This window comes from Penicillium expansum, assembly GCF_000769745.1.
Source record: "Penicillium expansum strain MD-8 chromosome Unknown contig368, whole genome shotgun sequence".
NCBI lineage: Eukaryota > Fungi > Ascomycota > Eurotiomycetes > Eurotiales > Aspergillaceae > Penicillium > Penicillium expansum.
This window is the reverse complement of record NW_015971532.1, coordinates 1-16,995: the sequence shown is the minus strand read 5'-3', so window position 1 is coordinate 16,995 and position 16,995 is coordinate 1. Positions and strand designations below refer to the sequence as shown.

Below are 16,995 nucleotides of genomic sequence, written 5' to 3'. Positions count from 1 at the left end.
TTTTCTTTGGCTTGCATATTGCGTGGTAAATTTTGTTTTTGGCTTTGATCTTTGGTTCTGCCTAGATATTATTGAATTTTTATGCTATTGACGTGTACTATATGAATTTGTTTGTATGGGCCATGGCATAGCCCTTGCAGCGACCGGGCAGAAACGCGGTGTTTACTTACGATATGGGACCCATGTGGCAAACTACGTACATACGAACCTCCAAGCTGAGAACTACGAACGTTATACGGAGTACTCCATTTGATGATCTTTAATATGAATGACCTTAAGACCAATGGGATTTCTTAACGCCACTGTTTTTGTTCCTCGGTGATGAGCGCCCACCGAGGAACGGCCTGGAGCGTATGAATATGAAATTGGCCAGGTATGAATGCACATACACAACCAACACTGTACAGCCAATGCCGACCGTTTCACGATCAAAGATGGTTGCACGGTGGTCGCCACCGTTGATAGCCTGATCGGCAAGCCCTGAGCGACTTTGGATGTGCAGCCCAAACCGGCAATTGATTGGCGGCCCGCCCTTGGGTCTTAAGTTTCCACCTGTTGATCGCTATGCCGTCTGGAGTGGAGGGGAAAATGGTCGAGGTATTATTCTGATCCTGTAGGGTAACTTCAGTCCAATAATTAGAAGCTTTACAAGGTACCTAAGGTACTCCGGGGGTACATGGTACGCGGTACCGGACGGGATGCGTGGGCCCTAATTCTTCCGGGCTATTGGTCCTTAAAAAAGCAATGAAAAAGCAGACGGTCTGGGTTAAAGCCCTCTTATTTGTCCGACATTGCGTTGATAAGACTAATTGAGCAAGTGATTGCCGCTGTCAGCATCACATAGCCCAATGGTCGTGCACCTCGTGGCCACACCTCAATTTTTAGATCAGGTCTCGGGCCATGTCCATCTTCATTATTAAACGAATGAGAAGTGAGTTCTAAGGTTATAATGTGAATAACTCAGCATTTTTCAAACATCCGTATTATGTCAGTATTATGACAATGTTACGGATGTGATGGTTAATGGGAGTACATATCTAGCGGAGTACAACATAGGACACAGGTGTACTCCATATACAACGCCATACTACTTTTGGGGGGTGGCCGAGAAAGTACTTTTTTGGGGAAGATAATAAAAGTTATAATCCCAAAAAATATAATATATAATAATTATTTAACTCAATGTTCCTATGTCTCCACTAATTGAGGTCACTCACTAAACTCCTCCTCAATCAATACGATTGGTCTCTTCTGACGGGACTGAGCACTTGATGTGCACCCAGTGTCTTTCCCAATCCCGCCCCGGACTGGGATACCCATAATATTCGATTTATTCTATTATTCTATTTATTCCATTATCTTATTATCCTATTATCCTATTAATCTAATATTTCTATTATTTCTATTTAATCATAATTCTTGAGACAAATTAAAAATATTAAAAAAAAGCACCCGGTTCCTGGCCCACACCTAAACTAGTGACCCGGCAAGTAGAAAATAGTAGCAGATCACTCATTTATCCACCGCAACCTGCTATCTTTCCCTCAATTGTCTCTTCTCTCTCACTCTCTTCTTTTTTTATTTTATTTTCCCCGCTGTCTATTTTTTTCTTATACTTACACTCTCTCTAAGTCCTTTTTTTTTTGTTTGACTATTTTGGGTTTGGGGTTATCCTATTAGATTTATTTGGGATCCTCTCTGCTCTATATCACACTCTCTTTCCTCAAGTACTCCGTCTCCCGGTTCCCAGAACCTGTCCTTCCTTTTTCGACACACTCATTCATCGTCACCTATACACATACCTAATTGTCCATTCATTCATTCGGACTTGAAATCAACTATACTCCTACTAATATACAACGGGAAAAACACATTTCAATTGGACTACCAATCTCACAGGTATGTATATATCTATATACATTTCTGGTTTGATTCTAACCCATGGCATAGCACAACTCACAATGGACTCAACATACACAATGGCACCCACCTCGGTGGGACAGTCATTCGCATACTATCCCGACTCAACACAGAGACAGCAAGGTCACTACCAATCAGACATCCCATACTACAGCCAAATGCAGTACGGGCAGGAGCAACCGCTCTACTCCCCCCAGCCCATGATGAACATGCACCAGATGGCCACCACCAATGCCTTCCGAGGAGCTACCATGAGCTTGACACCAATTGCCTCTCCCCAGCCTTCGCAAATGAAGCCCACCATCATCGTGCAGCAGGGATCTCCCGGGTTGATGCCCTTGGACACTCGGTTTATCGGTCACGATTTGTACTCTTTCCCCTCGACTCCTCCGTTGTCCGCCTCGGGAAGCACCATCAGCAGTCCTCCGTCTGCCCATGGCGCACTACCAACCCCGATTCATGACACATTCTTCACCTTCGATAAGGTGGAGGGTGTCAAGGAGGGATGCGAGACCGATGTCCACCAGGAAATTCTTGCCACACCGGAGTGGGCGCGCTCTGATTCGCCTCCAATGACGCCTGGTAAGTTTTATAGATCACACTTTGATAAGAAAGGTGGATATGGGGAAGCAAGGGCGAAAAGCTAATTATCATGCAGTCTTCATTCACCCCCCTTCTCTTACTCACATCCACGGCTCAGACCTTCTGTCTGCAACCTCCTGCCCCTCGCTTTCCCCCTCCCCCTCACCCGTGCCCACCGACATACTTGCCTCCCACACTCTTGGGTCTAGCCAGTCTTTCTGCGATCCCCGCCAGCTCACCGTTGAGCCTTGTGTCCATTCTCACGCACAGGATCTGCCTCCTCTACCGAACCTCTCATGTGAGGAGGAGGAACCTCGCGCCGTTGTTGGCAGTGCGTCTGTGACGCTACCCGTAAATGAGAACCCGTCTCCTTCGTTCAGCTCCTCGACCCAGGACCCTCTGAGCTCGCTGCCGACTTTTGACAGCTTCTCAGATCTCGATTCTGATGATGAGTTGAACCACCTAGTGGAATTCCACCCTGCCGCCAATGCCGTCTACATGGGTGGCAAGCGCCAGCGTATGCACGCCTACCCGGTAGAGGACGATGGATTCCTGAGCGAGCACAGCCTTGAAGACTCGGATGACTCCGAGACTTTCATGCACAGTGGTTTGCCATCCTTCGAGTGGACCCAGACCGCCCAGCCCCAGCCTGAGAGCGAGGAGGAACACATCGAAGAACCCAAGATCAAGAAGCGTAGCAACCGCAAGTCCCGAAAGATCGCCGAAGAAGAGGCTGAAGCAAAGGCGCTGGCCGCCTGCGAGTCTTCTGGCGACTGCTGCTCTGATGATGGATCAGTGGATGACTCAGAGTCTGCTCCCATCTCGGTCAACCGCCGGGGTCGCAAGCAGTCTTTGACTGAGGATCCTTCCAAGACCTTCGTCTGCACTTTGTGCTCACGTCGCTTCCGTCGTCAGGAGCACCTCAAGCGCCACTACCGCTCTCTCCACACTCAGGACAAGCCGTTCGAGTGCAACGAGTGTGGCAAGAAGTTCTCCCGCAGTGATAACCTCGCTCAGCACGCCCGAACCCACGGTGGTGGCTCCATTGTCATGGGAGTCTTGGATGCAAGCGATGCTGGTTCTGTCTCATTCGATGATCAACATGACGCTGGTGCCCTTGGCCAAGTCATGTACGAGGCTGCCCGGTCGACTGATGTCACCGGTACTCCCTCCGTGGATCGCCGAGCGGCGAAGAAGCGCAAGCGTGACCTGTCCTAAGGGACTTTGCGTTTCATGATTTTTCTTTTACGAGACCAGGAGACTTCCTACTGCATATATAATACATACATTCTTCGGTCGGAGTCTTTCATTGGAAGCTCGACCACATTGGTCTTGATTGGGTTTGGCGTCCGGGCATTTATATTGGTGTCAGAAACTGGATCATCGGTGCACAGCAAAATGGGTTCCCTTTTTATTTTCAGCGTTTTGACATATCGCACGGGGACACATACACAGGCTGGGATTGCCTCGAAAGGTTCTTTTGGTGAAGGCACATGGGCGCAGAAGAGTCCAGGAAGAAGAAAAAAAAACGACATAAAGTGATGGCATCTGTCTTTGACAGAGCCAGGTGAAAATATTTCCTTTGTCACCTTGTTTTTTCTCTTTTTTTCTTTTCCTTTTTTCCTTTTGTTTCACTTGTTTTCTCCAAATCTTTCCTGGACCAGCACATTCGGCGTGAGCAATGTGCCTCACACTTGGAACCTTTGGGGTTTCCCTTCGTGTACTCTCCCTGTTTACTTCGCTTCTTGTGACTTTTTTACATCTTTCTTTTTTCCTATTCTTTTTCTACTTCCACCGTTTTCGTTCATGCTTGTTTCTGTCTATTCGATGTAATATTTTTTGTTTGACTTTTTTTGTGCTTTTATCTGCTTCTTTGTGCTGGTCACATTCGTGTATAAGTTAATTGACCCCCCCTTTTTCCCTCTCCATCACTTCATACCCCCTTCTTATATTGCATTGCCCCGTCGTGTTGGTTCCAGGTCACATCTCCAGATGTTGATTTACATGCATCAAATTACAAGCATAATCTTACTACACTCTTTCCTGGTAAATCTCCATGTAAGCATAGTAGAAGTATAGGAACTTGAGCATTACGGCTTTTAACCTTCAACCTATTTTATTTATACTTCCCCCAACTCAATCCAAATGTCATGCAGTAGTGAAAGATCTAAAAACCACGTGACCACCCGTTGTACTGATCTTATCGCTCTATCGATTAACGATAACCTTGGAAACTCACCTGGGCAAAAGGTGGGGACTGCGAAAAGTACCCCCCCATCACCCGCACCCGACATCCAACAATTCTGCGAAAAAAAAGAGACCTTCGATTCCCAGACCTGGGCGAACAGTTGTTATGTCTGCAGCACAGCCTTCAGCCCCTGGGCTCAATGTGATCGCCCTAATCTCCGGCGGAAAAGACTCCCTCTACTCGATCCTCCACTGCATCCGCAACGGCCACAAAGTGGTCGCGCTAGCGAACCTTTACCCAGAACCGCAGAACAAAACCCCAAACCCAAACCAATCCAAATATGACGAAGAAGAAGACATTGATAGTTTCATGTACCAAACAATCGGTCACAGCATAATCCCTCTTTACGAAACAGCCCTCCAAATCCCTCTCTACCGTCAACCCATCACAGGCGGCGCAGTCGACACATCCCGTATCTACGGAACCAAAACAGCCGACAAAGACGAGACAGAATCCCTCGTCCCGCTCCTCAACCGCATAAAACAGGCCCATCCAGAAGCAAACGCCGTCTCTGCAGGCGCCATCCTCTCTACATACCAGCGCACGCGAATCGAGAATGTCGCTAACCGTTTGGGATTGACACCCCTCGCTTGGCTATGGATGTATCCATCCCTCCCCACACCCGCGGCCAGATCGGCCGATACTCTGGCAATACGCCAGGCGGGGCTCTTGGAGGATATGGCAGCTGCTAGATGCGATGCTCGTATTCTCAAGGTCGCCTCCGGTGGTCTGGACGAGGGCTTCTTGTGGGAGAATGTGTCTGGTGGCGGGAGTGGCGGCCGTATGATGCGAAGGTATCTTGTTAAGGCTATGAGTCGGTTTGCGGCTGCAGATGATATCCGCGGTGCGGTGTTGGGTGAGGGTGGGGAGTATGAGACGCTTGCGCTGGATGGGCCTGGTTTCCTGTGGAAGCAGAGGATTGAAGTCGGTAGTCGGGAGGAGAAGGTCGGGGAGGGGGGTGTTGCTTTTGTTAGGTTGAGGGGTGCGAGGTGTACGGCTAAGAGTGCGTGGGAGATTAGCGATGGGATTGCGCCGAGTGATATAAGGAGGCCCGGGATGTTAGATGCAGTCTTTGAGGGTGTCTTGGGATCCGCATTGGATGTTTCTGGGTCGCTTGATGATTCGAAATCGCGGGCGATGACCAGTACTGCTCGGTCGCCGGATTGGCCTGTCTGTGAACCGGTGCATCGGCTGTCTGGTTCTACGTGGACTATTTCGAATATTGTTGCACCTGAGGCTGGTCCCGGGGCAGGAGCGCAGATGAGAGGGATTGCAGACAAGGTCGAGCGCGTGCTCAGGTCCTTTGCTCACCCTAAGTCGGGTACCCGATCAACAGACGACATTGTTTTCGCTACGGTGCTGCTAGATTCAATGACCGACTTTGGATCAATGAATGATATCTACGTCTCGCTATTCAAGAAACCCAATCCTCCTGCGCGAGTTACAGTGGCATGTGGAGACCGACTCCCGTCCAATGTCAAGGTGATGGTCACATTCGTTGTTGATCTGGGTGCGAGGGACCGGCGCCAGGGCCTGCATGTTCAATCCAGGTCGTACTGGGCTCCCGCAAATATTGGACCATATTCCCAAGCGTTGTCAGTTCCGCTGCAGAATGTTAGCAGACTCGTGTACATTGCTGGCCAGATTCCTTTAGATCCTGGTTCTATGGACTTGGCGCAAGTGGAGGGGTCAGGTTCATGGATTGAAAACTACCGGCTTCGAGCTGTACTGGCCCTCCAGCACCTCTGGAGAATTGGCGAAGCCATGCAGGTAAACTGGTGGCTCGGTGCGGTGGCCTTCTTGGCTCGCGGAGAGCACGCTAATACCCAGGCGCAAGTGGCATGGCGCCTCTGGGAAAGAATGCATGCTTTGCCTGACAATGAAGACGAGGATGATGACGATGGCCCGCAGCTGGATGCGTGGGATATCAAATATGGACGTCGCACAGAGGAGCTAAATGATCACCCTGTGCCGAGTCTGCCCAAGTTTACTGTTCTTGTTGAGTCTCACACATCCATCCCACCATTCTTGGCTGTCCAAGTGGATGAACTGCCACGAGGAAGTGATATTGAATGGCAAGGACTGGGAGGCCGATGTGAGCAGGTCAAGTTGGACATAAAAGGAGGGACATCTGCCACCACCATGGACAGCCAATACAAGTATATCAATATCGAGATCGACGCGGGTTCGTCGGACGATACATTGAAGCAAATATTGAGATCAGTGAAAGAAGCTCACTGTCGAGATTCCGCACTGTCTCAGGCTGTCTTATACATCACGCACTCAGTGCCTGAAGCCTTGTGGCCAGGACAGGTTGTGCCGTGCAGATCGATTTGGGGGCGGGAAGGACGAAGGTTGAGTGCAGGTGTAGTCCTGCAGCAGCTTGGTTAGGAACCACTCAAGAAAGAAAAAATACACTCGATTTGACCAAAGATCAAAATAAATAATACTTAGAGAACAGAGATCGTTGGATGTCGGTCATACCCCGTACATCGATGCACGGCGCACTGTTCGCTCGCATGTGATAGGCAAAATCCCTTCCGCATTCAGGAAAGATAACACTGTCATTTCTCTCTACCACGTTCTCAATATTTTTCGATATCGAACACAAAACGAGACTAAATCGTTAGGTATTCTGCTCTGTTCCTGGAGGTTCTCCCATCCTCCCCATACACCGTACATCACTATCCCACCCCGACATGACGTACTCATCGACATAAGCATGGCGCCATGAGTTTGCCGTGGAAAGAAGAACAAGAAGCGACGCCTCGCACCAGCACACCTCTCAGCCTCGAAGCGTTCGCCGAAGACCTCCGATTATTCAATCGCTCCCCCCATCCATACCACAGAAGCAGGCGCCTCGGATCAAGCACTCCCTCCGAACACGGCGACCGTCTCCAACCGCTCACCTCCTACTCAAGGTCCTCGCGAACAACCAGCGACAGTGGCACAGAGGCAGACGATGAAAGTACCGGTATATTAAGGGGGTTACCTGCCCCGCCGCTCCACCCTCGAAAAGGCCTACGATCTGGTCCCACTGACCTCGATGACTGGCTGCCGAGCTTGCAACCGTGGCCGTCATTTGTGCGGCCTAACCTGCGGACATCCCGGCGCAGCTCAGAGGAGGAGCTCGAGGAAGAGGCCTTTGAGGAGAGACTGAGGTTCAGACGCCAGAGACGGGTTGAGGTCCTCCGCCGATTGTTGGAGGCCGCGCTTCTGCTGTCTGTGGGTGGTGTGGTCTTGTACCAAGATGGGGTGCGCTCTTTAGCTTGGGAATGGCGAAAGGGTATGTGGAAAATTGCTGTTAAAAAAAATTGGAATGCGCTAATTGATTTGCAGAGCTTGCTGCTCATGGTCTCGTGGTCTTGGGTCTCTATGCCGCCTATCCGCTCGTTGTTCGTGCATCACAGGGCCGAAGCTGGCGTATCTGGCGCATCTGGTCTACGAAACGGACATACTTCTCAATACCCTCGAGCTTCGATCCGGCTCCCCTTCTATATCCGATCCTTATTCCGATATTTGTTTCGTTGTCGTTATCCAACCATATCCCGCCACTTATCATGCCTAATATCGTCCTCAGCTTGTCCTCTTTACCAACGCCTGTTATACCGTTCCAGAACCGGACCAATGGATTCAATACTCTCCATTGGATGATTTCTATGATTCCCATTCTCGTTGCCGAGCATTTCTCCTTGGACCATACAGTGCCCAAACCATTGACGCTCCGCGGGCTCGACGCGGAATCTTTAATACTTCTTTTCCCTTTGCATCAAGCGTTGATACCCACTTTAGACTTTTTGTTGACGACCAGCATTCTTCCCGCTGAGCTGCAGCTTTTGACAACAGCTTTGATCAACTTGTACTTGTTTGCGGCCTCTCCCCAGATGGAGATACTCAAAGCCCTGTTATGGCTTGGAGGCATGTGTTTGTTTGCTTCTTGTCGACATATACTGCGTTGGGAGGTTTCTTTGGCCAGAATTCCTAGCTGGAAATTCCGCCGTGCCCCGCATGTTTCGCAATCTCCCCGCAAATTCTTGAACATGATCGACCATCGACTTTGTGAGAAGTTGAGTAGAACGGGGCACGTCCCATCGGACGATGCTTCGTCGGACAGTGATGGGCCCAATGGGTTCTCATTCTCAAGGCCGCGCAAGACCAAGACCATGAGGGAGAGTCGCTCTTCCCGCCCGCCGGTAGAGCCGGCATCTGCAGTTGATAAGGTCACGACGGAAGAGATTTTTGAACAGCATGCTCGCGCTGTGCATCGACGACGCCATACCATATCTACATTCGATGAAGCTGTTCGAGAGGAACGTGTGCGCACTACCCCTGGTGGTAGACGCAAGAAAATGATGGGTCCTGCTCTGGCCTCCTTCCTCTCGCTCACTTCAGCCCAAGCGCAGGTCCGCAAATGGCTGTTTGCCTTTTACATCTATGTTTTGACCCTCATTATCATTCTTGGACCTATCCGAAAGTATGTGGCAGAGCGCGCACTGCAAGGCCAGGATCCGTTTGGATGGGCTATAGGCTACTTGTTGGGAAATTTCTCGAAGATTCGCTTTTGGGTCCTTATGTTGAACCTTGAGTACTGGATTGAACTTCCACCCCGCCCTGATATAGATATTATGAGTGCCTCCTGCTTCCTTGGATCGATCGAACACATTCGCCAGGTTACCTTTGGGCCTGCCATCACCCGTCTACTACTCAGTGGTTATTGTGTATTGGTACTGCTGACGGGCCTAGCTATTGTGGTTAAGCTCACCTCTGTTGCCGAAGTTGATACGCGCCGCAAGATTTTCCACGGCATGATGGTGGTCATGTTCCTTCCTGCTATATTTGTGGATCCAGCCTTCTGCGCCATGGCGCTAGCCTTGGTCCTCTCCATCTTTCTTCTATTGGACCTGTTCCGCGCCTCTCAACTACCTCCTATTTCGCGGCCACTCACCTATTTCCTGGCACCGTATGTTGACGGCCGTGATCACCGTGGCCCGGTCATCATTTCACACATTTTCTTGTTAATTGGATGTTCAATACCCCTTTGGTTGTCACTTTCCGATCTTCCTCGGACGGGCCTGGGCCCTTGGGCTGGTTGGGAGATTCCGTCACGCGATGTGAGCATGGCGAGCGGAGTCATCTGTGTTGGCATGGGCGACGCGGCCGCATCCCTCGTTGGCCGACGGTACGGTCGACTGAAATGGTTCTGGGGTGGCGGCAAATCACTTGAAGGCAGCATCGCCTTTGTAGTAGCGGTGACCTGCGGGCTGATCGCGGTTCGTGCCTGGTTGGTGCTCGGTGGCTGGCCTGTGTCTGGGGTCGAATCAACGGAAGGCGTAGCCTTCTCCGCTCACTTCTGGGCCTGGACTTTAGTCAAGGCGGTTTTGGCGGCAGCCGGAACGAGCGCCACCGAGGCGATCCTTACTGGTTGTAATGACAACGTCGTGGTCCCAGTGGTGTTATGGCTGCTCGTGCGGGGTCTTGGCGTTTGATGTGCCACGTTGATGTGTATATATGCACGACTTGTTTGCTTTTTATTTCTTGCCCCCTTTTTGTTTCTTTCCTTTTTGCTCGGAGGTTTGCGTTTGATTATCTGCCTATCATATCCCTGCGGCATTTGTATAGTATAGTGGGGTACATAGCCCGAGGATGTATAGATTGACCTCGACTACTCAGCTAGAGACCGTTTTTGAATGCCTATACTAGCGGCGCGTTATTGCATATCTGCCTTGCCTAGCTTGCCCCCTTTCCTTCAATTCGACCAATCGATGCGCCATGACTGGGAGTCATAGGCTGCAGATAAGCTTCCGTCACCGTACAGTTTCATCGTGTTTTGTGATCCGTCATCCACCTTGCAGCTTGTAAGTATTTACAGGAAGACATGGGAATACTGGATGACATATATAAAGGACCCTTAACACAGCCTAGACACTAATATTCCCACTGAATACGTATCTTCCTCACCTACAAGTCTCGGGTGTATTGTAACAGTGATACTGGAGATCTCGGGTATCTGCCTTGCCGATCTCGGCCTTATCTAATCGATAAGCACATGACATAGATCACTGCGATTTGGACTTCTTCTTCGCAGGCTTCTGCTGCTTTAAATAGGATTGTATCCCTTATTTCTCATAATTTCGCTCCTTCCTTCATTTTCTCTATCATTTTGCTCTCATCTATCATTTTCATTAGACTTCTTCATACGTTTTCATCTTATCGGGACTCTAGATCATCTCCGCCCTTCTGACCGCCTTACGCGATCATCGCCGCTTGTCACTCGTTATCGTTGGGTCACACCCCCCAATCGTGGAGTACCTTGGGTCTTGGGGTTCCCTTCCCGCTTCCACCATCACATCATCTTGCTCTTTCATGAGGACTGTCATTTTGCCTCCCTAGATCTTTGGTTCCCTCTCTATTATACTCGGATCTCCTAATCTCCTAACCTCCTGCCATTTTGGCTATTCTGCATCATACCTCTCACCGCTTTAAGTCCTTTGGATCAACTTGTGTTTGCTTCCTTGAATACATCATCTACATCGACATCATCTCTTATAATCTACCCGAGTTCACCGGTCTAGTTCCACGGCACCCATTTACAGTACCTTCCTAGGCCCATTCTCCCGGCGGTTCCTCGTTCTTCCAGGCTTCCCGGAGGCAGCATCATCGTTTCCATAGCTCCCCTGATGGGCCTCTCGACTGTACCGTTTACATTGCTGCTGCTGAGGTAGTTGTGGTTGCTGGGGTGTGACTCGATTCTTATTTTCCCCCAGCGAGAGTCTATCAGAGACAGAACAGGCATTGGCGTGCCCACCGCCGTTATGGCGTCACAACATTCGAGGAGATCACGCGAGCCCTCCCGTCCAGAAATGTCCGTCGGTCGCTATACGCGGCTCGATGAGATCGGGCGAGGTAGTTTTGCGACGGTCTATCAGGGTGTTCATACAGTGAGTCATGCCCTTTTTTGTAATGTGCGGAGTGATGAATGCTAATCGGGTTCTACCACACAGAAAACGAAAACCTATGTAGCTATCAAGTCCGTGAACCTGTCGAAGCTCAATAAAAAGCTCAAGGAAAACCTTTCGTCCGAGATCGATATCCTCATGGGCCTTCAGCACCCACATATCGTGGCCCTGATCGACTGCCATGAATCAACATCTCACATTCACTTGGTTATGGAATACTGTGCGCTGGGGGATCTGTCGCTGTTCATCAAGCGCCGAGACACTCTGGGATCACATAAATACACTCGGGATATGATTGCCAAATATCCAAATCCACCCGGCGCCTCGCTTAATGAGGTGGTTACCCGGCACTTCCTCAAACAACTGTCAAGCGCACTGAAATTCCTTCGTGACCGAAACCTCATTCATCGAGATATCAAACCACAGAATCTCTTGCTGTGCCCCTCACCTTCGTCATATCGGAATGGGAATGCTCAGGTGATTCCCTACAAAGGCAATGATGACTCTTACGAGCCCACGACGGGACTTGAGAGTCTCCCCATGCTCAAAATCGCAGATTTCGGCTTCGCCCGGTCTCTACCCGCCACTTCACTTGCAGAGACCCTTTGTGGATCCCCGCTGTACATGGCACCCGAGATTCTCCGGTATGAGAAGTATGATGCCAAGGCCGACTTGTGGTCAGTAGGTACTGTGCTCTACGAGATGGTGGTGGGCCGACCCCCATTCCGAGCCACAAATCACGTCGAGTTGCTCCGAAAGATTGAGAAGGGAGAAGACCGAATCCGCTTTCCGGAAGATAACCCCGCATCAGACGACATGAAAAAGCTAATTCGAGGTCTGTTGAAACGGAACCCAGTGGAGCGATTGAACTTCCCCGAGTTCTTCAACAACAATGTGATAACTGATCCGATTCCTGGCTTGGTCGCCGATGACGTTCCAGGGCCACCACGATCGCCACGGCCGAGGCAGCTTGTCACAAAGGCCGAAGAATCTCCTTATGATACTGGGCCGGACGACAAGTTTGCATCTCCTGTCGGTCAAAGACCGGTTGTACCGCGTCTAAAATCTGGAACGCCGCCGACCGCTACGCCCATGCGCCGCGTGGGAAGCCCTGACCGGCCTGCTTCAGGCATTGCCAGGGAGCATCAATCGGGAGGTACACCACCTCAACGGCCTGGTCCTGTCAGCCTTGCCACCGCTCCGGGGCGCCAGGAGCTCATCGATCGCAACGCCATTACCGCGGCCATGGAACGGCAGAGAAATCGGAATACCTACACTGGCTCTCCCAAAGCGAGTGACTCAACAGCCCGTGCCCAGGAGGCACGGGATCGCGCTGCACAAGAGGTGGCATTCGAGAGAGATTATGTTGTAGTCGAGAAGCGGGCCGTGGAGGTCAACGCCTTTGCAGATGAATTGGCTCATAGCCCACGCCTTCAGGGTGGACTTTCTCGACCAGGACAGACTGGCGCTGGGACCCGTCGGGCGACAACGCAGGGCATACCTACAGTATCACCATCTTCTCCGCATGCCAATGCGGCTAAAGCCATGCAGGTTGTCTCGGGTCGTTCGCGAGCGGATTCCATACATCAGCGCCAGCATTCCTACGAGCGACGTTACGGGCAAAGCCCTACGTCGGCGACCTCGGCAATTTCAAAAGCACTCAACATGGCCAGTGGTCGTCTATTCGGAATGGGGTTCTCTCCCCCCCTTGCCATCACTAAAAGTGGGCGATCTCCGCCTCTAGCCTACAACCCTTTCCCCGCATATCCTCCTGCACATGCTAGTCTTTTGATTACCGGAGACGGCTCCAAACCAAGCGCAACTGTCGACGAAGATTGCAAGGCAGTCCAGGCAATCGAGGAATGTGCTACGCGTAGTGATGTTGTCTTCGGATTTGCCGAGGTCAAATATAAGCAGCTTATCCCGTTAGCACCTTCGGCACCGACTGACCCATCTGCGAGACCCATGGACACAAATGTTGAACCGGAGTCTGCCGATCCAGATGATGGCCTGACAGTCGATGCTATTGTTACATTGTCCGAGGAAGCTTTGGTACTGTATGTCAAGGCTTTGTCCTTGCTTGCAAAGTCAATGGACATCGCTGGAGCTTGGTGGTCGCGCAAGAACCGAGAAGAGATCTATGGGGAATCTCCTACCAAAGACAGCATGAGCGCAGTTGCTGGTACCCGGATCAACTACGTCGTGCAATGGGTGCGCAGTCGGTTCAATGAGGTCATTGAAAAAGCCGAATTTGTGCGCCTGAAGCTCATCGAAGGGCAACGGCGATTGCCACTGGATCATCCTAGCCATCCAGATAACCATGCTATTGGCTCCACTGCCGGCTCAAGCTCAACCGCCGATGTAGTGGTGAGCCCTGGCGTCACAGCAGAGAGGTTGATGTACGACCGCGCACTTGAGATGAGCCGGGCGGCTGCCATCAATGAATTGACTGGCGAAGATCTTGCCAACTGTGAGATTACATATGTCACTGCGATTCGCATGCTCGAAGCTGTGCTTGAGGATGATGGAACGCGATCCATGCCCGGTAGCAACATCGAACGGCAACCTGGCGACAAGGTCGTTCTGGATGAGCTGCAGGTGGAAGATCGGCAGGTCGTCGTCAAACGTGAGTCTTATCCAAATCCATCCACCAAACTGATCCCAAACTTACACATTGATCCAGTTGTATCCAGTATGCGTGGCCGCCTCGCATCTGTCCGGAAGAAGGTAGCTGTTTTATCCAAGCGATCATCGGTGTCGACTCCAATGGTGGGCAAGATACCTACATCCACCATTTCTCCTGTTGCATATGCCACGGGGGTGACACCGCCTAGATGAGCACTTTGTTCTTCAGATTTTGACCAAATCTATCGAGATTATTACGATATTGTTCAATTCCGTAGCGTCATGATTATAACCTTATCTGTATAAGGTTAACTCACGACGCTAACGATTGACCCCCATTTTCCCCCGCCGTTCTATATATGGTAACCCCTGGTTAGCTCCTGGGTCATGTTCCTCTTCTTGCCAATATCTGCCATTTACGTCTCTACGGAGATACTAATTTCTTCGTTCATATTTGTTTGTCGATCCATTTTTTCCAGTTCACGTTTTGCCATATATCCCACAGCACGAGACCAGGGGAGTTTTTATTCATGTTTTTTCTTGTCATGCCATGTCTTATTGCCTTTCTTTTTTCTTTGCTCTGTTTTTCTCTTTTTCGTTGGGATTGGCGTTTGACCCGGGGACCCACGGTATACAGATTGGCCGAGTTTTTTTGGGTTGGGAACGCACAAAGGTCACGGCGTTGGGGTCCAAGATTGGATTTGGTGCAGATACGGTTTGATGTCATTGTATATATAGAAATTGAGGAAACTCGTTTACATTCTATAAACAAGCATATATATATACCCCGTAGTATGTACAACATATGCTGAGCTAGGAGTATCTGGAGTACCTAGGTAGCTGTACGTACCATTTTTCCTCTGCCGGGTGGGGCTTTCCTATCTTAGCTGCCGCCGCTTTTATGAGGGCGCTCAGAGTCAGGCTCTCTGAGTAAATTTCAGTCCGGGCTCAGGCTCAGTGAGCGGCTCAGAGCTATCACGTGATAAATCAGTGAGGCCCAATGAACGATCACTAAGTGCTCACTGAGCACTCAGTTACTCTGATTGGCTGCTCACTGATCGCTCACTGATCACTCACTGATTACTTAGAGACTGATCAGAGCTATCTATTAAGTACTTAGTCTACACTCAGTCTATACCTAAAGAAGCCCTTTACCCTACAATTCTATTTATTTACGAACTACTTTTTGATAGCTATCATTTCTTACTATAAGCCCTACTTTTTAAGGTATATAATCTTCCGATCTCGTCCCCCTTTTAAATTATAATATACTAGAGTAGAATAATATAAATTAGAAGGTATAGAGTTTATCTATTATAGGGCGGCGTAGGAGAAAAGTCTCTAGTTATATTAAATTACTAAATTATAAAATAAAATTATTTCCCTACTCTAAGCCTCTAAGATAGCTTTCTCTATTTTCTACCTTATTTTTTTAGCTCCTCAGCCTTTTTTTATTTTTATATTATATAGGAAGTTTAACTAGCTATAGGCAGTAAATAATTCTTTACTTAATAAGATAAGATCGCTAAAGAGAAGCGTTATAAATAATTATAAGAGAGTAGCTACGTTTTTAGCGCTTATACCGATAAGGATTCTATCTAAAAGAAAGATAAAAGGATACCTAAGACTAAGAGGATATACTACTAAGCTATTAAGCTTTAGATAGAGTAAGTTAATATTTACTTATATATAAGGAATACCTAGCGAATAAGTTACTTACTTACTATTAGGTTTATTAAATAGGAATAAATTAAGGGCTATAAAATAGGGCTAGGCTATATAATTCTAGACTATACACTTATTAAAGAATTTCTTTAGTGGTACAGTTATTTAGCGTAAGGGAAAAAAAGTAAAAATAGATAGCTAGTAATAATATTAGTTATCCTTTATACAGAGAGGCTATTTAGTAGATTTAAAGAAAAAATATAAATTAAAATTATATCAGAAGACTAGAAAGAGATAACTAGTATAAGCCCCTTTATAGATCTTACTTTCTATATTCCGGAATAAAAGCTAAACTAACTTAGGTATAGTAGGTAAAGAGAATATTAATAGAAAATAAAGGAATAATTAAGAATATTAAGGATCTAGCCTATAGCTTTATTAAGAAGGATTTTCTCTAAGTAATATCCTCTATATAGTAAGCGGATTATCGCCGGTTTATACCCAGATTACTTAAGGCTACTATTATACTAGCTCTTTAACTATATTTTTTTACTAGAGTAAGGATTAGAGCTTTTATATTAGCTTATAAGGATAGAAATATAATAGGTTTAAGATATAAGGTAAGAGTAGACTTCCGCAAAGCCCAACTTTGGGCCCAAGGTCCGGGCTCGAAACCCGACCCGCAACGAGCTGGGGGTCGAACTTTTCAAGCTCGACCCGGACCCCGGCTCGAAGGGGGGGGCTCGTCGGGCCCCCCCCCTAGGCTCGAAATTGCATAAAACCATGGTCTTGGCGTTTATAAAGTGGCTGAATCACCTAAATAAATGACTGTCTTTTACCTATATTTTAGTTTATATATATAATTCTCCTCTATTATCATAATCAGGACTAGGAAATATTTGGAAATTCTAGTCAATAGATATATATCCTTAATATATTAGTATAATAACTACGTTGATAAAATACTAATTTTTTTTTATATATAAGCTATATCTAGAC

The 16,995-nt window shown here is 48.6% G+C and overlaps 3 protein-coding genes across 3 annotated transcripts; all 3 read left to right on the top strand.

Annotated features, from left to right (window-relative positions):
- Positions 1 to 1,979: 1,979 nt before the first annotated feature.
- Positions 1,980 to 3,720, top strand: sebA (putative C2H2 transcription factor (Seb1); the record flags this gene model as incomplete). Its single annotated transcript, XM_016747872.1, has 2 exons — positions 1,980 to 2,502; positions 2,579 to 3,720. The coding sequence occupies 2 exons, from the start codon at positions 1,980 to 1,982 to the stop codon at positions 3,718 to 3,720; spliced, it is 1,665 nt and encodes a 554-aa protein (XP_016592991.1).
- Positions 3,721 to 4,855: 1,135 nt separating this feature from the next.
- Positions 4,856 to 10,236, top strand: PEX2_106030 (putative phosphatidate cytidylyltransferase; the record flags this gene model as incomplete). Its single annotated transcript, XM_016747871.1, has 3 exons — positions 4,856 to 6,935; positions 7,500 to 8,036; positions 8,090 to 10,236. The coding sequence occupies 3 exons, from the start codon at positions 4,856 to 4,858 to the stop codon at positions 10,234 to 10,236; spliced, it is 4,764 nt and encodes a 1,587-aa protein (XP_016592990.1).
- A 1,374-nt stretch (positions 10,237 to 11,610) lies between these two features.
- atg1 (serine/threonine protein kinase ATG1) lies at positions 11,611 to 14,544 on the top strand (the record flags this gene model as incomplete). The annotated part of the gene is made up of 3 exons (XM_016747870.1): positions 11,611 to 11,688; positions 11,752 to 14,332; positions 14,390 to 14,544. 3 exons carry the CDS (start codon positions 11,611 to 11,613, stop codon positions 14,542 to 14,544), a joined length of 2,814 nt encoding a protein of 937 aa, XP_016592989.1.
- Positions 14,545 to 16,995: the final 2,451 nt, after the last annotated feature.